Source organism: Pteronotus mesoamericanus, unplaced genomic scaffold (assembly GCF_021234165.1).
Source record: "Pteronotus mesoamericanus isolate MK-2021 breed Mesoamerican mustached bat unplaced genomic scaffold, CSHL_Meso_final contig_116, whole genome shotgun sequence".
NCBI classification, from domain to species: Eukaryota; Metazoa; Chordata; class Mammalia; order Chiroptera; family Mormoopidae; genus Pteronotus; species Pteronotus mesoamericanus.
The window spans coordinates 10684529-10711043 of record NW_026555027.1 but is presented as its reverse complement, the minus strand read 5'-3'; the positions used below and the strand labels follow the sequence as shown (position 1 = coordinate 10711043).

General features: G+C 60.2%; 1 protein-coding gene across 1 annotated transcript; it reads right to left on the bottom strand.

Moving 5' to 3' along the window:
- Window positions 1–842: 842 nt before the first annotated feature.
- Window positions 843–21282, bottom strand: COL6A1 (collagen type VI alpha 1 chain). The gene is made up of 35 exons (XM_054579279.1): window positions 21107–21282; window positions 20267–20396; window positions 18438–18638; window positions 17274–17433; window positions 16955–17083; window positions 16823–16843; window positions 16672–16692; window positions 16548–16592; window positions 15660–15713; window positions 15092–15136; window positions 14937–14963; window positions 14643–14669; window positions 14506–14550; window positions 14131–14184; window positions 13891–13953; window positions 13440–13502; window positions 13226–13279; window positions 13093–13128; window positions 12851–12913; window positions 11381–11443; window positions 7837–7899; window positions 7071–7133; window positions 6614–6664; window positions 6429–6464; window positions 5774–5836; window positions 5600–5665; window positions 4947–4982; window positions 4509–4545; window positions 4203–4211; window positions 3948–4081; window positions 3593–3702; window positions 3240–3423; window positions 2963–3143; window positions 2383–2412; window positions 843–2212 (listed from the first exon to the last, which is right to left on the bottom strand). Exons 1-35 carry the CDS (start codon window positions 21201–21203, stop codon window positions 1590–1592), a joined length of 3084 nt encoding a protein of 1027 aa, XP_054435254.1. The 5' UTR covers window positions 21204–21282; the 3' UTR covers window positions 843–1589.
- Between the last annotated feature and the right edge of the window lie 5233 nt (window positions 21283–26515).

Here is a 26515-nt window from a genome sequence, read left to right as displayed (position 1 = left end):
AGGCCTAGGCCACCCTCCCCTAAGCTGCCTTTGCCAGGCTTGCCCTCCGGCCTCCTCGCAGTGGGCACGTCCAGAAGGTGCCTTGGCATCGAACAAGGAGGTGTTCGATGTCTGCTCTGATGAGGGCACTGGGCCGCACCACATGGCTATCCTGTCCTGCTCTCCTGCTGGCCGAGTGCAGCTGGGACTTACATTGACCCCGGTCCCTTGTCAGCCCTGCCGGCAAGAGACGAGCCCTGGGCTTCCAGTGACTGAGACTTCTTCCCCTGCACGGGAGTGGGCTCAGCCTCCCCCATGCCCCCACCCTTCCCCAGGCAGAGGCCCACTCCCCACGATGGGGGCAGACGTGTCTCAGCGCTGTGTCTCTGGAATCCAGGGCCCAGCCTCCCAGGTGTCTTCCCACGGGGCCTCCGGAGTCCCTACCGCCCTCCCAGAACCCTGGGAGTTCTGTGCCAGCATGTGGCCCTTTTGGGGTTGTATCTTGTTGATCGCCAGTTCTCCCAGCCCCCTGAGGTCGAATCTACTTGTGATTCCAGGGGGCCTGAGCCCCTCCCAGCGGCTCCCTACCTATAGGTGGTCTTCATGTAACCAACACTTTTCCCCAGGCCAGAAGAGAGGTGTCGATGGATGGTGCCTGGTCAAGGGCACCTCTCCTGGCCAGCACTGAGCCAGAGGTGGGCTCCCACCAGGTGCCCCGACCTCCTCCAAGTCCTCCTATTGGCATCAAGTGCAAATGCGGCGGGAGTCGAACGCCTCAAAAAGACAGCCACAAAGAGAAGAGTGACACTTTTATTTGGGAAATTTGCTGACAGGGACACAGTTGAGAAAAACACAGGCAGGAGAAAAACTAAAACTAACAAAGAAAGAGGGTCTTCAGTATAATTCCGAGCCAATCACTTCCTTGGAAAGAGAGCTTTGGCTTGTTTTTAAGAAAGCATGTCACTTTGCGCTACCAGGTAGCCCAGGTGCCCAGGCCTCTCTGTGTAGATGGGTTGGGGGGGGGTCGACAGGATAGCACCTTTGTTCTCAGGGTCAGCGAGGACATGGGGTCAAGGAAACACTATTTTCTGTGGTTCCCTGGAGATGCTGGTCAATGCTGACGCGCTGCCCTGAGCTCTCCGGCCGAGGCTGCCGGAGCCGAGGTCCGGGCAGTGAGTGACGAGACCCTCGTAAGAAGCGTTGAAGAAACCCTCCCAATGCTGGCTTTCCAAAAGCGAAACGTAGTCCGTCATCTCACATGAATTAAGTAGTGGACTTTGACTCTATGTGTAAATGAGATGTTAAGTGGAGGGTTCTGCAGGGTTAGCGACGGGGGAGGGGTAGTGCGTAACTGGCACCCCAGAGAAATCAGGTTTCAGAGGTTCTTATGGACTGCGGGCTGGAGGCTGCGGGAGGTTCAGGGTGTTAACTCGGGATGGTGAGATGAGGGTTTAGGCGTGCGGGGGAGGGGACAGGGTCCCAGGACGGGGACGCAGAGCCCGCTCGCATGGCGGCTTTTCAAGCTTTTCCTTTAAAAAATTCTAACTGTTTGGGCTGGTGAGGAAGATTTATATCACATTTTTACTTTGTTTCAGGTTGGGGGAGGCCGGCTAGCCCTGTGCCACCTTCCTGGACACTGTCTGGTAGAAGACACCCCGCAACAGGGCCGTGTAGCTGGGCACACGGAAGAGGTGGCGTTCGCCATAGGCCACATCATACTCGGCCGTCTTGCCCGTGACCAGGACTCGGATGTGCGGTTCGTTCACTTGGTGCCCCACCACCACCACGAAGACCTCGATGCCCGCCTGCTGGGCCTCCTGCACGGCCTTCTCGATGGCCGCCGCCGTCGCCCCCTGAGAGTTGCCATCTGAGAAGAGCAGCAGCCTCTTCTTGGCGGCGCCAGAAGAGGTGTCGCGGTAAAAGCGGGTCACATATCTGATGGCGTCGTTGACGTCGGTGGCGTCGTTGAAGAAGTCCATGCTGTCCACGGTGCTGGCCAGCACGGTGTAGTTCTGCAGGAACTGCAGGGCCGCTCGCGCCGGCTGCTGCTGCCCGGTGCCACTGTACTGCACCACGGCCACACGCACATCCTGGGAGGCGTCGGTCCGGCTGGCCGTCAGGAAGCGCTCGGCCAGCTGCTTGGCGAAGCGCTTCGTGGTCTCGAAGTTGTGGCTGCCCACGCTGGCTGAGCCGTCCAACAGGATGGTGATGTCAGCCGGGGAGGAGAAGGTGACTGTGGACGGGGGGCACTTGTGAGCACACGGCAGGGCCTCCCAGCGTAGCCGGAAGGCCCGCCAGAGGTACCCGAGCCTGGGAGAGCCAGGCACCATCCGACCAGGGTTATCTCCAGCCCTCCCCACCGGATGCCACCCCCAGAGCCCTGTCCACGCCCCGGGTACTCACTTGGGCAGGTGTAATCTGGACATTTCTTGTCTGTAAGAGAAAAACCCCATGTGGCATGAAGCCAGCAATCACAGGGACCCCTGTTCCATCTGTAACCCACCCCCCACAAAGAGATGACACCAGTGCATCCCCACAGAAGGCTGGTGTAGCCGTGCACACAGGTGGCACTCCTGAGTGCCTGGCCAGCCCCCTACCTTGCCCACTCCACCCTCCCAGGAAGGAGTGTCCCCTTATTCAAGGGTGGATCTTTGAGTTGATGGAATGGTCCCCAGGCATTATTTTGTGACCATCCCACCAAGCCAGTGAGGGGTGAGGCAGAGCCTTGACCCCTTCTGAGAATGGGGAAACTAAGGCTCAGAGAGGAGAAAGGGCGGCCTGCGGGTCAGGCAGCTTGGGACATGCTGTCGCTATGCCATGCTATCCCCGGGCGATGCTGATCACGCGCCCACCATGCGGGGAGAGGGCCCAAGCCTGAGCCCAGCAGCTCTCTCTGGCTGCCAACCAGCTGCCTGCGCTGCGATGCTGCTCCAGCACTGCTGGGTGGGCAGCCAGTGCCTGGCTGGCCCCACCGCTCGCCCACCTATGCAGATCTGGGTGGTGATGTTCTTCAGGAAGGCATCCTCCAGCAGCTCAGCGTAGTTCTCTTTGACCAGCGAGATGCCTGGCCGGCCCTGGGGAGCTATGCCTTGGCAGGAAATGTCATTGAGCTGGTCAGAGCCCGCCACGAAACCAAACAAGTCCTTGATGCCCACTGAGACCACCTGTGGAGAGGGACAGCATCAGCCAGCCCTGCCGGAGAGAGTGCCCCACGCTTCCGGGTGCGAAGATGGCAGCCTGCGGCCTGGAGGGGGCCCCACCTGAATGTCAGGGCCACAGAGCACGTTGAGAGGGGTGGTATCCCTCTGGGTGTCCGAGCGGCCATCCGTGATGACCAGGGCGATCCGGTTATTCGAGGTGTGTGGCAGAAGCCGATCCCGGGTGTACTGCAGCGCCTCGCCCGTGAACGTGCCGCCCGCCATCCACTTCAGCTTCTTGATGGCTCTGCAGGGCCAGGGCACTGTCAGCACCGGGGCCAGGCTGGGGCCAGGGCCCAGGGCCCAGGTCAGGGACAGGGTCAGCACCGGGGTCAGGGCTCGGGCCTGGGCCTGCTGCGGGGGCAGGGTGGGCCTTTAGAGCTGCACGTGTGGCCATCTGGGCACGTCACACTCACGCCTTGAGTTCCTGTGCATTCCTAATGTTAGGGTCCCTCATGTCCACGTGCTCCTGCATCCGGTTGTGGCTGTACTGCACCACGCCTGCATGCGACTCCCCAGGCTCAAACTGCATGGGGAGAGGCACCGAGGTCAGGAGAACCCCTGGCTGTCCCCTCAACCCTCCACCTCTCCCCAGCCAGACCTGGCAGCCACTCTCACATGCTGGTGGGTTGGGGTTTTGGCTTTTGAGAAACACTGCCCTGTCTCCCCAGGGTCCCCAGGACCTGGCCCGTCTCCAGCCTGGTGTCAGGAAAGACCCCTGCCTCCTGGAAACCACCTTCCCCAGAGCATGGAGGCCAGGGAGGGGCGCACCTTGACCAGCTCATCCCGGCTCAGCCGGTCGATGACCCTGGTGATGAAGTCCTTGGCGATCTCGAAGTTCTGCAGCCCGATGCTCTCGGAGCTGTCCAACACGAAGAGGATGTCGATGGGGCCGCACTTGCACTCTGCAGGGGGCAGGGGCAGCTGCTGCTCGACAACGTGCCGAGTGGGGGGGCACAGCCCCACCATCCACGCGGCCGGTCTACCCAAAAGCCAAAGCCACGCGCGTTACAAAGTGACACTCACCACAGCAAGCTGAGAAGAAGGAGAAAGACAAGATTAGGTGACATCAAGACCCCAAGTCCTAGGTAAACCCTCCTGCCCCCCGCCCCCGCCTCCTTGGGCCTCCTGACCACGGTTCCCTGCCACCTCTCATGGAAAGGAGAAGGGAGGCCAGCGGCGGGGTTGCGAGTGGCCCAGCCCTCAGGGATGTTCTCGCCGGTGGGACACACGCCCGCCCCGCACTCCCACTCAACTCCCCCTCACTCAGGCACTGACTACAGGACGTGCTCTTTCCAATTAAAATAGTTATTCAAGGGCGGAGACACTCACAGCACATTTTCATGATGATGTCCAAAATCTCGCATTCCTAGGGAGGGGAGGACACTTGTGAGATGGGCTGATTGGCCCGTTATCCAGCCAGGGTGGCCCTGAGCGCTGGGGGTGAGGCTGGCCCTCTGGACACCCACCCCTGGGACCACACGCAGGCTGGGGGTGTGTGGGGTTTCTCAATGTCTAGGGTGTGCCCTGCTCTGATCATATGTCCCTGCTTCCAAGGCACGGACACCTGGTGCAGTCACAGGCACATGGCCATCATGTGTCTCCCATGGCTTCATGTGTCCCTCTGTGGCTGTCCTGTCTCTCCATGGCTGTTGTATGTCCTCCTGTGGCCATCATGTGTACACCTGTTGCTGTCATTGGTTCCTACCCCCATGGGATCCTTGGCCAGAGTGGTTGGCCCCCACGGACATTCATAGATACCCCACTTACATCTGGTCCCGGCGGTCCTGTGTGTCCTGGGGGTCCCTGGCAGAGAAAAGGTGGGAGAAGGGCTGGGAGGCCTGCCCTGTGGCCCCGCCGCCAGGTTCCTGAGCTGGGGTCTGACAGGAGCTCTCCGCAGGACCCCCTTGGCCCTGTGACCCCACCCCCCATTAGGAGACCTTGAATGCCAGGACAGGGGAGGCTTCTGCACTTTAAGGGCTGGAGAAGACCCAGTAACTGCCATCTACTCTGTGACAACTGTCCCGCATAGTCCTTTTCCTGGTGGCCAGCAGGCGTGCTGGCCGGGACCTGTGCGCGGCCCACCCACACTCACTACCCAGGTAGAGTGTTCTGTTCTGTCCAATGGTGCCCCTCCCGGGGGAGCACACGGTTAGTGGGCGCGGAGCCAGAGCAGGCCTTGAGGTGCTTCTGTCACTGTCACCTGGAGACTGGCCCCCCTTCCCTCTCTCCATTCACCACCCAGTGTGCCCCTTGAAACTCTTCCCTCTGATCCCTCTTGTCAAAGCCGCAACCTCCCCAGAAATCTGCTCCCCAAATTCCTAACCTCCTCTCCCCAGCCCCCTCTGCACTCATTGCAGCCACGGAGCCCCAGGTGCCTCCGCCTCCCACTTGCCCCCTGGGCCGGCTGCACCACTACTCACCTGGGGGCCTTCGGGGCCCCGGTACCCCTTCGCGCCTTTGATACCAGGGGGTGGAATGTCCTTGTTCTGGAAGGAAGCAGCAGCATATGTCACAGACACAGCCACTTGCCACTCCCCGTCTCCTCCCTCGGGATTTCACAACACGGGGGGCAGTGGGGAGCAGGGAGCACTCACATCCTCTCCGGGTTCTCCAGCCTCTCCCTCGTCCCCCTTGAGGCCGGGGTAGCCTTTAGTGCCCTGCAGGTGACAGGGGAACACACGGTGAGCGGGGCGCAGAGTCCCAGGGCAGGCGCATGTGCAAGGCCGGGACCCTGCGCAGGGCCTGCGGGAGGCGGTAGCTGGGCGGTGTCTCCTGCGGGCGTTCGGCCGAGCTCCTCGGACAGAAAGGCCACTCGTCCACCAGCGGCCTCCTGGCTGCTCCTTTTCTTCACCGATTTTTCTATTTTAAATCAGCTTTACCGTGGTACAGTTGATATGTATTTCATTTTTAAGGAGAAGTTTTAAAAGTAAAAACACAATGGAGATACTGTCTGCCCTACCCCGGTATACATTTCCTAGGGGAGAAACTGAGGCCGCAAGCGGCCAGAGGATACCCTGAGGTTTAGGGGAGGTTGGGGTAGGACCCTGCTTGCCTGCACCCTGAGGGCAGTGTCAGCCACCAAGCGCATGTCCGTGGGGACATCCATAGATGAAAACACATGTCGGGGGGCCTTGGCAAAGAGCCCAGGCTAAGAGTGCGGGTGTTTGCATGAGTGTGTATGTGGGAGCGCTTGCATGTGTGTGCATGTGTGCGCGCGCACCTGTAGCCTGGCGGTGGGTGTGTACTCACGTTTATCCCGGGAGGGCCTCTGCTGCCCGGATAGCCCTGCAGGGGGAGGCAGGACGGTCACAACGGGCTCTGACAGGGGGCCCCCAAGGACAATCCAGCTACCAGCTGCTGGGTACAGCCCGCCGGCCCAGGTGAGTCCAGCTGGCCGAAAAGGAGGGTGGTCAGTGGGATGTGGGGGCACTCACAGGGAAGCCGGGGAAGCCTTTAGTGCCGTTTCCAGGGGCGCCATCTTCACCCTGGGGGAACACACCGTGCCCTGTCACTGTGGGAAGCACCCAGGCCCAAGACGTCTCCAAGTAGCATGGGCACAGGAATGGCGCTTTTGGATCCCTCATCAGTCTCGAAGGCGTCTTCCAGCCCAAACTGCCCTGGGGGTCCCATGGCCACCTCTCCCGGGACCTTGGAGCAGGTAGGCAGGCAAAGCATCCACATGCCCGGTGACCACAGAGACCGCAGCGACTGCAGTGTCCACAGGCACTGAGGGGACAGTCACCTGGGGAGGCTGCTCCCTGTGCAGTGACCGCAACCGGGACCCTCAGTCAGACCCCATGAACTCGGAGCTCGAACCCAGGGCTTCCCAGGGTCTCAGAGAACCAGGTGTGAGCCTCCCCAGGACTCTGTGCCCTTGGGCCCATCACTCACCCTTTCACCCATCAGCCCGGGGTCTCCGGGGGGTCCTGCCGGCCCTGGGGCGCCTCTGAGACCCTAAGGAGGAGCAGAGCAGGTTTGGGAAGAATAAGTGGGCACCTGAGGGCTGAGCAAGGTGGGCTCTGAGGCACGAGGCTTCGCAGAGGAAAACGAGAGGGAGAATGAAATGAAATAGCAGCGGGGCGATGATTAGAAGAAGCCCCACAATCCTGGGGCTGGTGCGACTGGAGCAGAACGGGACCCCGTGGGGCTCCGCGTCCAACCTCCCGCTCGTGACCCACCCAGGGACACCAGCACGTGAGCAGAAATGGACAGGGAAACCCGGGAATCCAGGACAGCCTGTGAGCCTGACAGGGCATTCGGAGAAACAAACAGACCCAAACAAAGGCGTGGTTCAAAGCACAGGTCAACAACGTTTTGAGAAACCGGTAGGGTTTCCAGCGCATACTCATAATGAAAAGAACAAACCTTGTGAAGTCAAATCTTAAGGCATAACATGCAAAGGAAGACAGAGACGTTGGACAGGGATAAGCCCAAGTGTTCATGTTGTTCATCCCTGGGCAGCACTATTTTAGATTTCTTTTAAAAATTGTTTTCTGTGTTTTCCAAATGTCCTAAAAGTCACATGTACTGAAATGAAATGAAATGTTTACACATGCCAGGGGCACAGAGGCCTCCCCCAGGGAAGCGCGGGTGGAGAGAAGGGGCCGGGGGTCAGGGCTGGCGCCTCGTGGAGCCGAGCGCAGGGAGGGCTGCTCACCTCAAGGCCCGGGGGCCCCTCGTCTCCGCGGTATCCTTTAGGTCCGATGGGGCCAGCATCGCCCTGCAAAGAGATGGATAGGCCCCGCTGGACTCTCTCCACCCGCACCAGCCCTCCTGACGGCGCGCTGGCCTGCTGCGCCTACACTCTCCCTGGAGGTGCATCACCTGCCCTTCTGGGCCCAGGGCCTCAGTGCCCAGAGCACTTCACAGACGTCCCCAGCCAGGCTGGGGGAAGGAGGGTGAGCGCACATCCCTCGCAAACCTGGCCGGCCCCCGTGCCCCGCCAGCCATGACCTTGCCCTCGGGGGCCCTGTTGTTAGGTTGGTATTTCCAGACCAGGTCCCTCTTGGACAAGGTCCTCTCCCAACTGTGGACAACTCCTCATTGCCCAGCCTGTTCCGCCCACCAGCTGGCAGCAGGGGGCTGCTGCCACATTGCTGCCCTCGCTACAGCCACGCAAGGGTCCAGCTGTGGCCCGTGGTCCTGGCCCTGGTGCGTCCACACACCTCGGACAGCTTCAGCACCACACACTGCACATTGGCCAGGAGGACCAGCAGCATCCCCACTCGGGGTTCACAGCCCTGAGAGCCCATGAAGGGACACAAAAAGGGGAGGGGCAGGAGGGAAGGTGGAAACTGAGGCCCTGGGTGGCCGGGGCCAGGCCGCAGGAGGCCTTGTCTGGCAGCACCTGCAGGTCCCTGCTAGCACACCCTGAGGAGCAGGAGCACAGCGCCCCACCGAAGACAGCGGAGACCAAACCAACCCTGGGCAGAGCTTCTGCGGCTGCCTCGGCTGGCGGCGTGCCACGCGGGCGCCTCCTGGGCCCGGCCCTGGGCCCCAGAGCTCCCAGTGGGCAGCGGGGGCCTCCTCAGGGGTGGGAGGGTGGCGCTCAGGGCGGGGTGGCGGTGAGGAGGGGTGAGGCCTGCACCTCTTCCTCCACTGTCTGCATTTCTCCACTGCTTTTTCTTGGGATTCGGAAAAACACTTCCCAGAAAGTTTTAAAGGGAGCCCCGGGTGTGGGTACTGCCTGCCTTTGGGTCTGCAGCTGCGGGGGCTGCGGCGGGGTGGGAAGGAAGCAGGAGCCCTGGAGGCAGAAGCAGCGCTGAGGCCCGGGAGTCGAGCGCCCAGTGTCAGTGTAGCTGGTCCCGAAGCTGCCTAATCCCACCCTCCCTGGCCCCTGAGGCTGGGAGCACGAGCTGGGAGTGGACTGTCCCCAGCTGGGTCATAGGCTGGAGGGACACAGGGCTTCCTCCCAGAGGAAGCAGCTGCCCCAGCGTCACCCGGGGTCCCTACAACCTGGGCTCCCCTCACCCTCGCACTGTGTCTTGTTCCCCTTTTTTTACAGTGACTGTCAATTACTCTGACACCTGAAGACTTAGGACATGCAGGTGCTACTGGAATGCTCGAGAGCAAACCCCAGTGACGGTCACGGCTCCGATGTCTTATGCTGCACGGAGCTTTGGCTGCGGGGACCAAAGCTGCTGGTCCTGGGAGCACGAGCCCCCAGAGGGGGAGCAGGGACACAGGGACATCATCCTCGGTTCCTGCCAGGCAGGGGTGGGCAATGTCACAGGCAGCAGGACCTGCCTGGCCTGAGGGTAAAAACCTACTGTGAAGCTACAGTAATTACACTGTTGGAATTGAGGCAGAAATAGGAAGACAGGGGGCATGTCACAGCAGCTCCAGGAAGACCCACATAGATAAGGGATGAAAAATAGGATGAAAACGCATTTTATTCACCAGGAAAAATGGCTTATGTAAGAAATTGTGTTATAAAAACAGGCTTGCTATTCACAGAAAATGTCAAGCTGGCTGCCCCCACCACTTCTAGCGACACGCTATACAGGAGTGGGCAAAACGAGGTTTACATCTAATACAACAGTTAACAAATACTAATACCACAAAACTCCATGTTTTGTGTACTCAGAACTGTAACGGACTTTTGCCCATTCCTATATGCTCCAAATGAATCAAAGATAGAAGCAAAAAATACAGTAAAAGGGGTTGAGTGTATCTGGAACCTTGAAAAGGAACAGGACATCCTGAGTAACCGATACCACAAATTTGAAAAATGTCTGCAGGCTCATCACGTCAACATGGGAGCTGGGCTTCAGCAGGAAATGGGCAACCTCAGGGACAGCCAGACACAGTGACACTCAAGACCATGCTCAACTTTTCCCAGAAAGAGCAGACATGGTTTTCACCTGAGGAGCTAAAATGCACATTTGGAGCCTGATAATATCTCATGTTGGCAAAAGTGTGGGTATAGTCTCTATTATATATTCTTAAGGGGAATGTTAGCGGGGAATTGATAGACAAGTAGAATTATTTGGCAATTACACACACACACACACATACACACACTGTGTGACCAAGAAATTCTGCTCTTAAGAATTTCCATTCTGGATATAGCCTTGAATGTATTTCAAGATGGATGGAGAATGGATGAACGGATGGATGGCCGAGTGGATGAACAGATGACAGATAAATCATAGAGACAGGCAATAGATGATGGATAGATAGATGATGAATAGGCAGGTAAATGGGTGACTGGCAGGAGAGAGAGAGAACAGATAATGGGTCAATGACCGATAAGAAGCGACGGAGATAGATGGGTGGGTAGATGGGTGGCTGGGTGACTAGATGAAGGATGGGTGGAAGGACAGATGTGCAGATGGAGAGACAAAGGAAGCTGCCAGAATCAAAGGCTAATGTTGATATTTATTACAGTATTTTTCTGTAAAGCCGAATCCTGGGGGCAATCTGTGCAGGGGTTGACAGGAGACTAGACAGGCACATTCGGTGAGTTTACACAGCGGGCCACGGGGAAGGCAAAGCGGGTCTGCCCCCCTTCCCCACTCCTCCTCCAGCCCCGCTCGCTGGCCGTCAGTCCCCTGCTTCCTCAGGGTCCCACCCGCCCACCCTCTGCAGCATGGCCTCTGGAAGGCGGTCACACCTGGGCTCCAAAAGCGGAGCCAGGCCCCTCCCCCCTGCCCACTGCCATGTATTTTGGGGGCTCCAATGTGGGATTCCTTGGTCCAGGGCTCTGCCCTCAGTGACCCAGCCCCACCAGGCAAGGGCTGTGCCCAGGGGCCCAGGGCTCCCTCAAGCCCTCCACTGCCAGCCCTGCCCAACCCCCCTCCACCTGCATATTAGCCTCCGCCCCCCTCAACCCTCTTCTAGCACCAACCAAGGCGCCCCTCCCCACCCACTCCGCAGGGCACAGAGGGAGTCTCTCCCTCAGCTCCGTGTTCTGCCAGGTGCCCACCAGATGACGACGGGGGTCCCTCTGTGAGTGCTGGGCATCTGGGGGCCACAGGAGCTAGGCCTGCCCTCACCAATTCCCACTCTGCGGCCCCAGCTGCCCCAGGCCTCCTGCAGCTGGTTCCTGACCCCCACACCCCGAGGTACCCCAGGTCACATCTGCACCGGAGAGACCTCCCCACAGATTCCTGAGCTGCTGGGAGCATTTCTGCACCAAAATGGGAACCAGTGGGCCTGGCTCCCATCTGGACACCCCCTCAGACAGTTAGGTTTCCTACCGGGTCGCCGGGGACACCAACGGGGCCTTCTCGTCCCTGGTCACCTGGGGGTCCAGCTTCACCCTGGAAAGGAGCAAGCCGGTGACGCGGAGGCCGGGGAGGGCGAGGCCTGGGGCCCAGTGCTGCCCACTGTGCTCCCAGGCCTCATCCTTCCTTCTTATGTTCCTGCCTCTTTACCACAATGTGGCCACATGCTCAGCTGTCGAGTGACTTGCGTGGCTCCAGGACGCCCGGCAAGGCGGCCAGCAGCTCCTCCCGAGGTCTGCGGCCGCTCCCTGCATGGCCTCTTCTCCAGGAGGCTCGCTAACGGGGTCCGTCACGGGTGCCCCATCCTCTCTGTCTGCCAGGGGTGCGTCCTGGAGGTGTGGCCTGGCCTTCAGTCCCATTTCCTGATCTCAGCTGGGTGGGCTTGGTTTGATGTCCCTCCCCAAGCCCTGCATCGGGCCTTGGGGTAGACTCACTCTCCCCACTGGGACACCTGACTATGTACCCGCCCCTCATGGCCTCGCACGTGTCCCGTTCGGGGGCGGGGGGTGGGCTGCAGCACCGAGCAGGTCTGCAGTGGGCTGAGGGCCCAGCCCGCATCTGAGGTCAGAAGCTCAGCACCCCTTTCCCCTAATTTGGGAGCTGTGGGGTGGGGCCTGCCTGTCCCCACAAAAACCAGGCACAGAGTCTGCTCGGTGCATGCCCTCTGAGATCAGCAAAACCTTGCCACTGGACCACAGGGCCAGAGAGAGCCCAGCTTGGCCACGGGGCCACCCTCAGCCTGTCAGCCACAAGGTTTGTGCAGCCGCAGCTTCCCGATGTCCCCGCTCTTGAAGTTTTGACTGTCCGAAGGAGAACGCAAGCTCTGTCTGCAGAAATGTTTGCGGAGTTGTTCTCGTGGGGGGAGGGCTGCAGGCATTTAGAAAAGCTCAGGTGTGAAGTGAAGGGTGGGGCTAAGGAAACCAAGTGACATAGAAAGTTGTGCAGCTAAGTAAGTGACAGACAGGTGGCCTGATGAGAAGACAATGAGCTGGAAATGTAGCATGCGCTGTTGTGAAGGGCATGACAGACCCCAGGGTCGGTCGCAGTCCTGAAGGAAATGCAGGGACGTATGACAAAATGTCAGAGAGTAAACTCCTGTGTCTCCGCGTGACTTTAGATGGTCATTTCCCACAGGAGCTGGTCCTTGGGGATGGGGGAGAGACCCTGCGCTTGGCTCTGCCTGTCCGGCCCAGGCCTGGCTCCTGCCTCCCTTCAGACCCCCGGCGGAGCACAGTGTGGAGGCCGGGGTGAGGGCAAGGGCGGCAGCTGCCGCGTTTCCTGCACTGGGGGAACTGATTTGTTTGGGAAAACAGAAACCTAGCAGCCAGAGGGACTTGGTGGCAGGTGCCCTGCGATTCTGACAGCCTGACGTCTGCCTGACCTCAGTCTGTCCTCCCACCCCCGACCCTAGAAGGTGGGGTCCCAGGGGTTTTGGTGATTTACCGGGTCTCCTCTTGGGCCCCGCACGCCTGGGGTTCCTTGTGGTCCTCTTTCCCCAGGGCCACCCTGTGTGGAGAGAGGGAGAAGGAGGTGAGGGTGCAGCCCCAAGATGCTGCTACTGGGAGGGACTTGAGGGCTGGGCGCAGAACCAGCACTCCCCCAGAAAGCTCCCCGCTGGTGATGCAGCCATGTCTGGCGCTAAGCAGTGTGCCCGGGAGCCCAGGGCACCTCCCTGCTGGACTCACCCTATCTCCGGGGGTGCCGTCCGGCCCCGGGTTGCCCTGGGGTGGAGAAGAATGGACAGAAGCATTAGTTTGGGATGAGAGCTCATCCTGAGTCTCAGGAACAGGGAGCAGGTGGCCAAACGTGGGTGCTTACCTCGTCGCCGGCCTCACCCCTCTCTCCCGGGGGACCAGGATTTCCGGGGACTCCCTAGGGAGAACAAGGGTACACTCACTCACCTCTGGCCTGGCCAGTGCCTAGGCTGCGGCTGGCCTGTTTCTGGGCCTCTCCCAGGGCCGGGGTAACCCCCTCTCCCATACCCAGGCTGCAGTGGAAGGAGGGGTGGGGTGGGCACTATGTGCATGCGCACCTCGTCTCCTGGGGGTCCTGTGTTCCCTGGCCTCCCAGGCTCCCCGTTGACTCCTGGCTCGCCCTGGAAAGATTAGAAGGGTCAGCCTCACCTGTCCTGTCCTGTCCTGGGGTGAACCAGGGAACGAGAAGCACTGGGGCCACCTCCCCCTGCTGCAGAACGTAGGTACGATGGACGTTGGAGGGTGTGAGGCTCGGTGACGCGGGGAGGAGGGAGCGTTCCCCTTGGGCAAACGCACCTGCTCACTGGTTGTGATGTCTGACCTGCAACCTTTGTTTCCCACCATTCCCAGCCCCAGCTCCCCCCGTACCCGCCCCCCCCCCACCTGCCCACAGAGCACGGCAGCAGTCCACGGTCTTACCCGGAGCTGGGGTCCTGGACCACAAACCTTATGGACATTCAGTAGCCAGTAAAGCCCCGGCCCAGCTCCCAGGGGCCTCACAGCACTAACCTTTTCTCCCTTTGGTCCGAATGCGCCCACATCGCCCTTGGGCCCTGGGGGTCCTTGAGCACCCTGGTGAGAAGTTTGGAGAAGTCAGTGCACGGTCTTAACCAAGCAGCCATAAGGTGGCACACTTGCATGCAGCATAGCCCTCTGGTGATTTCTTAGTAGCGTCAACAGAGGGTTTGAACCAATGTTCCCACCTGAGAACTTACAGTCTTAAAGTGCTGGTGAGAGAAAGTGACTTACATCGAATCCGGGCGAGCCCTTGCAGCCCGGCAGGCCAGGGTACCCCGTCTCCCCCTGGAAGGAGGAAGGAGGAAGGAAGATTCGGTAGTCAAGCCTTTTTGGCTCTGGCGCATCCACCCCCCCCCCCCCAGGAGAGCCGCACTCCAGAAGTTGCTCTGATCTTGGCCAGGTGGCTGGGGGTCCACTGGGACCTCGGGCTTGGCAAGGAACGTCTCCAGCCTTCCCCACTACCTCCGAGTTGCCAGGGAGTGTCCACCTGAGGTCCCTGTCTGCCAAGCAGGGTCCCGACGTCCGGAGAAGTCCCTGGCTTTGCCCCCTGTCCCTCCCCTGAACCGTGTGCCCGGGCCGCCCGCCCTTCCCCCTGGCTGGGGTTACCTTCATCCCGTCCATGCCGTCAATGCCGCGCTTGCCCTTCTCACCCTGTGAGGTGCCAAGGCCAAAGGGTCAGAGGGAGGTCAGACAGACAGCACCCACCCGTGACGCAGAACACATGTCCCCACTGCCATACTCACCTTGTAACCCTTAGCTCCCCTGGAGCCCTGCGAAGACAGGAAGGGAGGGTGAGGGGGGTGGCGCCCCCGTCATGGGGAGAGTTCCCCAGAAATTGGCCGTGTCCTCTCAGGGAGGTGGAGGAGGACAGCAAGGAAGGGGTTGGTTCCCCAGGTCCCTTGGGAAGGGGCACAGGTCAACCCCCCACCAGCTCATGGGGGCCCAGCCACACTGGGGATGGGCAACGTTGTCCTTGTCCAGGTGAGGGGGGCCGCTCTGCACCTGGAGGGCACACCCCAAAGTTGTGCCTCACTCACCTTCTCCCCTCGGCTTCCTTTCTCTCCCTACACGGCAAACAGAGGGGGAGAGGGGGACTGTTACTGGCGTCCCAGGGCCTGGCTCCCTGGGACAGCCCTGATGCGCGTGGCTCAGCCCCCGGAAAGGCCACTGCGGAGGAGGAGGGAAGACGCACCTTCATCCCCTGGTAGCCGACAGGTCCCAGGTCCCCTGGCCTTCCCTGAAACACAAAGGAAGGTGTGCGTTAGCCGCCCCTGGGGGCAGGGGCAGCCCCCACCCAGCCCGCCTCCTCTCCCTCCCCGCTCAGGCCTGGTGAGCCAGAGAGACTGGGCTCCCTGGCCACGCCCCCGGCCTGCTGCCCTGCTCTGCTCCTGGGCTCTGGGGCGCAGGCTCCTCAGTAGAGCTCCAGAGGGGAGCAAGGGGCGGGCTGTGGGGAGACTGGCCAAGGCCGAGGCACGGATCACGGGACTTTGCTGGCCGACCCCCCGCCAGCCCCACTGAGCACAGGCTGGGCCTGTGTGGAGGCCTGAGGGGCATGTGGGGTCCCCCGCGCTGGGATGCTTTGGATGGAATGTCTGTGCAGTGCCCCCTCCGGCCCTGGCAGCCCGTGGGGGCCGTGTCCTCTGAGGACCATGACCATGGCACTCGGGCACAGCCATGCTTCTGGAAGTTTCTGCGGCCTGGCCCCTCAGCCTCAGGCTTCTCAGTGCTCCCAGCCCCAGGGTCAGGCATTTGACACTCACAGGGTCTCCGGGCTCTCCTTTCTCTCCTGGGAGACCCGGCTTCCCTCGTTCTCCCTGGAACACAAAGCAGACCAAGGTTAGGAGGCAGGTTCCCAAGTATTCTTGCAAAGCTGATGACAGGACCCCTGCTGGCTTGTGTGCTTTTCAACCACCTTTTCCATCACCTGTGGCCCATCTTGGGATCTTCGAGGTCAGCTCTGCACAGCCCCTCCCTCACGCCCCGCCAGGCCGTGGCGCTGCCCCGCCAGCGGGAGAGAGGCCCCTGAATCTTTCTTCTCTGCCATCCTGCGCCTGCTCCTGCTGCTGAGCTGGGGTCCCAGGTGGGCTGCACGGCACAAAGGCCCCGCCCTCCGGGAGATGCTGGCTCAGCTCCTGTGGTCAGTGGCCATGTGGCTTCATGCCGCTGAAGCTGACATTTTTTAGAAGCCAGAAATCTGGACTGTCCTGAGCAACGTTCCAATTTGTAAGTACTGGCAACAAATCTTGATTTTCAAAATCTCCCTGCGTAAGCCGCCTTGGCCGGGGCCGCAAGTGCGCGCCCATCTCCCATCAAGGCTCATCTCCGGGAGCCAAGCGTTCAAGGGACACTTTCAGAAAGGGCCACTTCCTCCACCACAGGGAGGGGGCGCGAGAGCTGCAGACGCCTGTCCCCTCAGCCAGCCCTGGGCCACCCCACCGGCCTCAGGGTTGCTGTGCCTGGATTCTCTCCCCATGGCTGGGGGCACCTGCTCAGCGAGGGTTGCCTTCGCTGTCCCCACACCCGGCCCAGTGGCAGGTGCATGGCGGGTGCTCAGGAGAGCTGCCTGGGGTGCCAGGCTACAGGGACATTTCTCCCACGCTTCCTCAGCACCTCCTGGTTGTAAGCCAGGGTAGGGTGTGGCCACTCACCTCATACCCAGGGTCGCCCCGTGGTCCAGGAGGTCCTCTGGCAGGCTGCAAGGCAGAGAGAAGAGTCAGCCCGAGACCAACCATCCCAGGAGGCCCCAGGGGTGGGCGGGGTGCCCATACTCACCTGGCACTCGAAGGAGCAGCACTGCCAGAGAAGGGACAGAGCGACATGTTAGAAAGCCAAGGCGCAGCTGCCGCACCCCAGATACCTGCAGGTGCTCAGAGGGCTTGGCTTGGGCAATGGGGGAGGGGCGAGGGAGGGGAGGGGCTCTTACCACTTGTTCCACATTATTTTTCTGAAAATAAAATGAAAACGTCAAATTAATTTATATTTGCGGCCACGGGCTTTCCCGGCATGCGGACATGGGCGGGGACGGCGGGGAGGTGCCAGCGCAGGGGCCGCTCACAATCATGTCGGTGATGGTGTCGATGGTCTGGGTGATGATCTCCTCCGCATCGCGGTTCTGCCCCCAGTCGGCCGCTGTGAAGTTGCGCCGGTACGTGTGGTCTGTGGCGATGATGCTCAGACGTGGCTCCTGGGACAGACACGGCAAAAGTGAGGGTGATAGGGGGGACAAGGCTGACGATGGCGGAGGCAAGTGCGGACCCCTCCCCTCCTCTGCTCCTCCCCCCGCCCTGTCCTGAGGCTTGGCACCTGTGTCTCTGCGCCCACGGGCTGTGCCCTGTGCCCCCTCCCTGGCCACAGGCCCAGGACGGGGCTCCTACCAGGTGGTCGGGCGTGATGGCCACTGAGAAGACTTTGATGCCCAGGTGCTTGGCCTCGTTCACAGCGTCCTCCAGGCCCCCGCATGGCTCCTTGTAGCCCTCCAGGGGGTGCCCGTCGGTCACCACAATGAGGTACTTGTTCTCCTTCAGGTGGGAGCCCCTGCAAGGGGGTGAGCAGCTGTGAGGACCAGCCTGGCTCCGGCTCCCTCATGTCACCTCTGACCCCGACAGTACGGGGCTCCCTTTGGAGACAAAGGGAGGGAATGGGGAACAGACACCCCAGAGGGAGACCCAGACCCCAGCTGCTCTGCCAAGTGGTATTTCCAGTTTCACTGAACAATGTTTCTCTTTGTTGATCCTGCTATAAAGTGGGATCATAAAAACAGACATGAAGCAGAACGCAGTTTTGTGGGGTCCCATTTCCCTCAAAGACTATTTTGGAAATTGCACATACAGCCGGGGAGAGACGCCGGCCCTCGCCCACCCTGAGGCATCCTGACACGGGACCTCAGCCACAGGCAGCGGGAGGGGATGGGGCCCTGGCGGCGGCGGCAGGGCCCAGCCACAGCCGGGAGCCCACCTTCTCCCAGACATGGTGGCTGCTGGGTGCCCGCTGCTGCAAAGGTTCCAGGTCATGTGCAGGGCCAGCGCTGGGGACATTGGAGCTCTCACAGGGGTCTGTCCCTTCCCTCCATGTCCGCCCTCTGCCCCTGTCTTCTGTATGTCCGTCTCTGTCTTTCTGTTTCTGACAGCAGGCGTCCCCTCTGCCTGGCCAAAAGGTGGCAGTGATGGGGGCATTTCAGGTCCCGAGCATGGGATGAGGTGACAGTGGCTGGCTCCAGGGAGGGATGAAGGGACTCGGAGTGACCCATGGGGGCCACGAGGGCAGGCTGGGCAGTGGTCACTAGCATGATTCCCTTGGCCACTAGGACTGGTCCTGGTCTTGGGATCTTGGGCACCGGAGGTTGGTTTGCCAATGAGCAGGCCCTGAGGCCTGGTGAGTTTCAGGGCGGCGACCACCACGGGCAGGAAGGTGGAGGCCCTCCGGCACCCAGGGCCTGCGCATCTTCTCAGAGGCAGAAGCCACGCCCCGGACTGAGGCCTAGCACTGGCCCACAGATGGAGCGGCCACGCGTGCACAGGCCTGGGGGTGGGGGTGCTCACCCGATGAGCAGCTCCTCCAGCCCCTTCTTGATGGCGCAGTCTGTGTAGGTGCCCTTGCCGAAGTACTTGACCGCGTCCACGCTGGCCTTCAGCTCGTCGCGGCCGCTGGGCATGCGCGTGAGCCCGCGGATGATCTCCACCTCGTCGCTGTAGTGCAGCGCGCCCGCGTTCCACACCAGGTTGCGGTCGCAGCGGTAGTACCTGCGGGGGTGGCGGATGAGCAGAGGGCCTCCCAGGCCCAAGCCTGAGTGCACCCTGCGGCCCTCCCGCTCCCCAGGTGCTGTCCACCCGGCGCAAGATCGCCACCTTTCACAGGTGGAAGACCGCCCGGCCCCATCCCGCCCCAGAGGCAGGAGCCTGCCAGCCATGGGCTGGACTTCCCATGCGGCCCTGAGACGCCCGGTTCCTGGGCCGGTGGCCACATGTAGAAGGCAGGCATGGTCAGGAGGCACCGGCTCCAGCCAGCGAGAGACCAGTCTCCTGATTTCCAGGGACTTCGGATGGGCAGCTGTGTGTGCCTGGACTGCGGTGGGCGGGGCGGTGGGGGTCGACCTCTCAGTGAATAGTGGTGGGCAGGGGGATAGGGGCAGACGCCGCAGTGGGGAGCGTCGGTTAGTGGGCGAGGCCAGTTCTGAGCAGGACACTGGTGAGGGGTCCCCATGGGTATGACTCGGTGCCTCTCTCTGCTGCGTGCTCTTGGACCCTGAGGCCCTCGGTTTTGCTCTGCCCAAACCTGGGGGTGGCCTGCCCAGCAGCCCATTCAGCAGATGGAGTGACTGAGGCTCCTGTGGCCATGCTAACAATCAGGAGAGGAGCCTATGCCAGTTCTCAGGTGGGGAAGTTGAGGCACAGGAGGCTGATTAAGGGGCCAAGGGCACATGGAAGGGGACGTGGGCCCACATGGCTGCCCCAGCATCCCTCCGGGAGGCATGGACCTGTAGCCTCCAGCATCCTTCCGCCCCACGGACCTGGGCATTCAGGGTAGGTGTGGGGTTTCAGGTATCATTACACCCTGCACTGGGCAGCCACACCCTCTGTCCCAGTGGCCCCACTGGTGGGGGGCGGTTCAGGGCCCTGGCCAGCAGGTCAGCAGGGACAGGGTGGGACTAAGGATGGGGCGCTGTACAGGCCGGGGTGGGGGGTTGGGGGGAGGGGGGAGGAGTTGAGTTCTGACCCAAGCCCCACCCCCTCCACTGCCCTGCCCTTCCACTGTGGGCGGGCCCTGTCCTTGGCCACACCCTCCCCACCCCACCCTGGCACTGCTGTGAATGCATCGCACAGATGAATGAGTAAATGAATGAATGAAGTGTGCATGCCCAAACCCAGAACCAAGCTGGTGGCCCTTCCAGGCCCCTGGGTCTGTGACACTGGGCACATTGGGACACTGGGCACAGGCACAGGCCCTGACGGCCCATGTGGGCAGCAGTTAGTGTCCAGGTGGTTGGCGAGGTGCACCCCTCCAGGCCTGGTCAGGGCCTCAGGCCGCCTCCTTCAACCTGTTCAGCTTGGGGTGGGAGGCAGTTCCTCGTATGCATTTAGGGTGACAGGACTGTCCCCTTGGGCCTCCTGCTGACCAAGTGCCCCTCCCTCCTTCCCTTAACCTGCTCCATCTCTCACCCTCCTTTGGCGCATCTGAACCTCTGTGGACATTGGGAAGGCACTCGAGTGACCAGGCCAACGCTCTCCTCAGATGGGGAAGTGGAGGCCAGACTCTACCTGCCGGGCTGTGGCAGGTATGGCACTAGGCCGGACGGTGCCCTGGGCCCACTGGCCCTTCCTCTGAGAGGTGCATAGAAATGCAGAAGAGAGGCCAAAATGTGCCCTCTTACCTGTCTTGCAGGTTGTCGATGAAGCGCTTGGTGAAGGCCTTGACCTTGTCCACCAGGGCCCCATAGGGCTTCAGCCTCAAGGCCACGCTCTCAGAGGTGTCCAGCACAAAGAAGAGGTCCACGGGACAGTCTGGGCCGGGGACAGGAGGAGACCCGCCGCTCACGCCCTCCGCCCTGGAGGGTGCACTAAGGCCACCTTTACCCACTTTCCCTTCTGGCAACTCTGACCCCACCAGCCACTTCCCCGGGCAGCACCCCCCCTCCGCTCCCCGCTGCACTGAGTGGTTCTCATCAAGGAAAGCTGGCACCCAGCAGTGGGGTGGGGTGACCATGAGAAGCCCCACATTCAGTCCTGAGAATCCTGCCAGGCCCCGGGAAGGCACGGAGCCCTGCCCTGGTCAACTAACTGCTCTCTCACTAAGTTTCCAAGTTACATTTACTACCAGGGGCATGGGCTTCAGAAAAAGGTGTGTGAGAAGAGGTAACCGTGTTTCTTGACTGACTGCCAGGCAAGGAGTCAATCAAATGGAATTAACTGAGGTTGAGAAAAAAACAGCACTTGACCATCAGGACAGTCGCTCGTGAAGAGCTGAAGGCTGAGACCCAGACAAAGTTCGTAGTCCTCAGCGGGTCCTCCCAGCTGGCTGCATTGGTGACCAGAGCCCAGGGGCATTGCTGAGCTGGGGAATTCCAAGCAACCCCACAAGGCCCCCCATCTACAGCACTCACGTCAAGGAAAGAGGCCAGGGCCCCCCAGCTCGGGGCTGGATGCGTCCAGCCCCAGGCACTGTCTCACCGGGCAGCAGGAAGCACAGCTGGAGATTCAGCAAGTCCACTCACCTTGGAAGGCAATGGCCCTCTCAACTGCCGGGAGGTCCTGCGCTGTGGCCTGGAAGGCCTGCAGCAGCAGGGGAAGCAGAACGGGGGCCAGCCTCATGTCACCGGCCTGCAAGTCACCATCCAGGGAGGGCAGGGGTCAGGGTGAGCTGACAACGACCAGAGAGAGAGAGAAAGAGAGAGAGAGAAGTTGTCTCTGCTCTGCCGGAGTTACTGCCTGGGAGGGAGGGAGGGAGGGAGGGAGGGGCAGAGAGAGGAGGAGCAGGCGGAGGAGGAGGAGGCTGGGGCCCGGCCCAGGATAGGAGTGGAGGCTGGGGTCTCCTCCAGCTCTGGGGTGAGTCACTGGGAAAGAAAGAGTCTCTGGTCTCTGGAGCAGCTCTGAGCCCAAGACACTTCTCTGCTGAAGGATCCATTTCCCGTGCGCGGAGGCTGTGCTTCTTGTGCTCAATTGAACAAAGGTGCAGTTGAGTGTAAGATGCCTGAAAAAAGAACTTTAATCCCAGATGAATTTCCTTGCAATATTTTTTGGTGGTTTCCAATCCAGAAGTCTTCCTGTGGAATTGATCTGCGTGTTGACCAATCCCCACACTAACCACTTCCTACAAATGAGATGTTGGTTTCAGTGTTTCAAATTCGTTGCTTTGCTGGATTTCAGAGTTATTTTTCATGTGTATAATTCTTCAGTTCAGTTAAATACATGTTTTGAAAAGACATTTCATTTTTACTGTGAGAAAACACAGTCAGCAGATACATATATTTGAGGCTCTGCACAAGTGGGTTCTGAATGTGGTCAGACAGGACCCCTGTCCTAGAGAAACTTCCAGAAGACCTTTGCTGGAGCTGGAGCTGTTGACACTTGTCTAAAATCAGCCTAAATTGTTTGTAGTATAAAAAACATACAAAAGTATAACCATTGTAAGGAAACATTTGAGAAAAACTTCAGAAATCGTACTTCTCAATGATTATTCTAGGGTTTCTTCCAAAATTTTCTTCATTTCCCCCACGCACTTTATGGGATTTTTATAAACTAATTGTATAGGTAATTTTACCTGCCACTGATTTCATCCAGACTGTGCTGTGGGCATTTCTCCCTGTGCTCTGGGGTTTGGTGGAGGGGAATGCAGCTTACAGATGTTGAGGTCAAACAAATGGGGTCAGATCTGGGCACAAAACTGTGACCTGCTCACTTGGCCCAAGTCTGAGCTGTTTTGTCTGCAAAGAACAACAACGCGGACATTCTCGCAGGTTTGGGAGAAGAATATGGCGCGTAAAACACTAAAGCGATATAGGCCCAGCCAGGCCGTGTGTGACTCCTAAGATGGCAATTAGGCACCGAGCTGAGCCATGTGGTTGGGAATGATCTGTTACACAGTGGGTGAGAGCAAATGTACTCTCTATAAAGTGGGAAGAAATGTCCACTTTGCTCACACAGGGACAGATTACGTGGCTTCCAGGCCTAATGCTTCTCTGGCCCTCCCTGTAGGGCCATGCACCAGTTTGCAGAACACCAGTGAGTCTTTGGTGGTGTGACCAATGTGACCGCTCCATGGTGAGGCAGTGGACCCACCCCCCCCCAGTGTGGCAGCTCCCAGGCTCGAGCCCAGCCTGCACTTCCCTAGGGCAGGGCAGGGGTCCTGTGGGTCTGCCGAGTGGAAGGAAGCTCCCACACAAGGGTTACCAGCCCCAGGTGGGCTGGAGGTGTCTTCAGACTCACAGGAGCTCAGCAATGATATCTTCAGAAAACTATTTTTTCTTTTACAAAAAAGGTACATGCTCATCAAAGAGAAATTACAAACATAGAAAAACACCCTCTTTTCTCACTACCCAGAGGTAATCTGAGCCAACACTTCCATGTCTCTTACAGTCTTTCTGCTCAAACATTTTCATAGACGTGTGGTCACCTGGTATATATCTGCCTATACACTTCCGTCTGTGTTTTTTTCTGATTATAAAAATGGCATATACATACAAATAAACACAAAAGGGAAATAAAAGCCACCCTGAACTCTGTGTCCAGATGTGCAGAGCTGGATCGCGGGGTTTTTCAGTGTGGTGGAGGGGAGGCTGCCTTTGACCTCTCACTCTCCAGATCCTTCTCTCTCCCAGAGTGCTGTGCGGCCTTCTTGAGGGGCGCGATTGCCTCTGAGAATCTCAACTTTGCCCCACAGCCACCCCCCAGTCCAGGCCAGTCGCAGCCAATGTTCATGCACAGAATCTGCCCCAGCTCCTCCTGGGAGCCCGGAGGCTGGGAAGACACCAGTGCAGAGGGAGCCACGGAGGAGGGGGACAGGGTTTGCAGGGACTGACCTGGGGGGGCACTTTTGTGGGGGGTAGTAGCAGGGCTACTGCAGGTTTGAAGGGACCCTCCAGAGCAGCTGGTGGCACACTGGCAGGTGACCTTGGAAGGGCCTGGCTGGGCAGGCGAGCTCTCCAGGTGAGAGGAGCCAAGGCGCTGGGGGCAGAAGGAGGAACTGGGCTGAGATGTCCAGGAGGGCTGGGGGACAGGGCTGTCCCCGAGGACCTGAGGGAAGGGTGGGGTTGGTGACAGGGAGGAAACTGGCCCATCCCTGAGCCCAGGCACCCATGCTGGAAAGTGCTGGGTGCCACGGGCTTGGGGGGTCAGCAGTGCCCAAAGTGCACGAGACGCAGAGCTTTTCTCCACTGCCTGCAGTGCGTGTGCGCGCACACGCGTGTGTGGCCAGTGGTGCCCATGAGTGGATCCGCACCCTGGAGCCCTGGCCAGTCTCCTGGTCATAACCTGCTCCAGAGTGGGACCCTGGGGTCCTCCTGCCAGGAGCCCTCCATGGGTGGACCCTTGCTTTCTCCCCCTCATTCCCAAGTCCCTGAGACTCTTGGTGCCTGGAAAGTCAGGCGGGGGGAGAACGGGAAGGGTCCACAGCTCTGCTGTCGTGGCTTTAAAACCAGGAGGGTGGGTGGGAGCAAGAAGGAAAGACATCCTGTTGGAAATCTCCCACGTTCCCACGGACAGTGGCCGAAGGAGCCTCTGGGGCTGCCCAGGCCTCCGTGGGGATGGGGGCTGAGTGCCCAGTCAGCCTGGAGCACCCCCCCTTCCACCGCCTCCTTCCCCTCCCCAGACCCTCCCATTTCTCCCCTCTCCCGACCTCCCTCCGTGGAGCAACAGCGCCCCCTCTGCCACACAGACTCCAGCCCGAGGGCAGGGCCTTCTTCCTTTAAAAAAAATATCCTTTATTCCCTCCTCCCCTTACTCCCTTCTTCCATCCCCCTTCCCTTTTTTCCTCTAAGGAAATGTCCAGGCAACAGGTGAGGCCGGAGGGGGTGGTCCAGCCCCCTGCTAGTTCCTCCAGCCACAGTAAGGGCCTGGGTGTGCCAGACCCTTGGTTGTATCCGCCCCCAGTGTCCTTCAGCCGGAGGGACCCTCTGCCAGGAGCGCTGTTGGTTGAGTCTGAGGTTGGGGGAGGGGCTGCTACCTCCCTGCCCAGGGTCAGGGTCCCAGAGACACAAGGTCCACTCCAGGAGGACAGCAGGGCCTTTATGGAGGGGCCCAGAGATGAGCTGGTTTCCTCCCTGTCTCCAACCCCACCCTTCCCTCAGGTCCTCGGGGACAGCCCTGTCCCCCAGCCCTCCTGGACATCTCAGCCCAGTTCCTCCTTCTGCCCCCAGCGCCTTGGCTCCTCTCACCTGGAGAGCTCGCCTGCCCAGCCAGGCCCTTCCAAGGTCACCTGCCAGTGTGCCACCAGCTGCTCTGGAGGGTCCCTTCAAACCTGCAGTAGCCCTGCTACTACCTCCCACAAAAGTCCCTAGGTGCCGGGGGCCAGAGAGACGGGATAGAGGAAGTGAGGACAGAGTGAGGGGAGGGGCTCCCCCCAGACCCCAACCCTGACTCCAGGCCAGGGGGCCTCGGGGATAAAGCCTCCTCATGAGTGAGACCCCCCCATGAGTGATGTTCCGCCTGTCCTGGGCATGACCTGTGGGGGACGTGGACATGCCCTGAGGGCAGCAGGGCTGGCTCTGCTCCCACTTAGAACAAGCCCCCTCTGCAGAGGATGAGGATGGGGTGTTCCTTGCCAAGGTGGGAGACCCCCATAGCCTCCTCCACCCTGCTTACCCTGGTTCTCTCTCTGTCCTGCGGCCTCGCCGCACCATGTCCATGCAGTGACGGTGGCTATCAGAGTGACCCACACTGTACCCCGCGCCGCCCGCCAGCAGGCAGTGCCGCGGGCACGAGGTTGGTGGAAAACCGGAACGCGCAGCCGACCATCGCAGACCTGGCTTTGACCGCCTGTCCCCCGGATCTCCCTGGCCAGCTCTGGGCAGCTCCAGGTCCCCCTCCGGGCCACACTCTCCACCCCGCTCAGATGGTTCGCCTGTGCACTGCACAGACGCGGGGCCGTGGCTTGGACTCCTTCACTGGCGAGGCCACCCTGCAGCAAGGCCTTCTGGTGTTAAGTCGGGGCGTGGCTGGGACCCAAGAGGGCTGCCCTGGGTCTCCGGGCTGCAGCATGAGTCCCCAGCGCCCGGGGCTGGTTGACCACTCAGGTAGCACTGTCCTCAGGAGCAAAGTGCACTTGCAGGGGGCTGGTCTGAAATGGAAGTTTGTGGATTGAAACTACATTTATGATGACAAACAATTTTTTTTTTTCAGTTCACGAAGTGCTGTTACCTATGTTTCGCAGTTCGGTGCTTCCTCAGATGCAGGGGGTAGGTGAGCCGAGTTTTACCCTGTTACCCAGAAGGGAAAACTGAGGCAGGCAGGTGAGTGACTGTGCAGACAGACGCAGGCCGCGGCCTCAGCCAAACCGTCCCTGCACTGAGCCTCCCTGCCCTGCCCAGCGCGGCTTGGACATAGGCGAGACATCCACCTTGGGCTCTAAAATCTCAGGCTCCACCTGATAGAATTTTCTAGAAAAGGAACACAAACACAGCTGGGGCAGTGTCGGGGCCTGAGGGGACAAACTTTCTTAGCATCTGTTGAATGGAACCCTTTATGATTTCTTTTTAATACTTCAACTATCAAGTGAAATTTTCTCCCAACTTAGAACATGATTCATCAAGGAAAACAATGTTTTCCACAGGTTACACATGTAGTTTCCAAGGCGGTGTGACTGTGGACCTTGGAGACAGAGATGCCAACCTGGCCTGCCTGTGGCCACCACCGCCGCTCCCCCGCCCCACCCAGGGCACAGGCCCCCAGTGGCAGGCTCTGTCCTGGCGTTTGTCCCTGACCTCAGTTTGGACAGCCTCTCTCTCTGTTCCTGTATGTGGGAAACCCCTCCCCAGGCCAGTTCCACTGTGAGGGGTTCGGTGCTCTGGCACCCAGCACCTAGGACAGGGTGGTCCTGTCCCCAGCCTATGTTTGCCGACTGCACCGTGAGTCAGCTGGACAGGAGCAGCCTGTGGTCACGTCCAGTGGGCAGGGCTGGGAGGCGTGAG

Bases quoted from the DNA above. Each gene is read 5' to 3' on its own strand.
- COL6A1 (XM_054579279.1), bottom strand. From the start codon at position 21,203: ATGAGGCTGGCCCCCGTTCTGCTTCCCCTGCTGCTGCAGGCCTTCCAG. The intron at 11,444-12,850 runs GTAAATCACCAA...GCTCCTTTCCAG, and splicing joins GGGGCCCAAGAGGAGACCCG to GGTGAAGCTGGACCCCCAGG. The intron at 3,424-3,592 runs GTGAGTGTGACG...CTGGCCCTGCAG, and splicing joins AATGCACAGGAACTCAAGGC to AGCCATCAAGAAGCTGAAGT.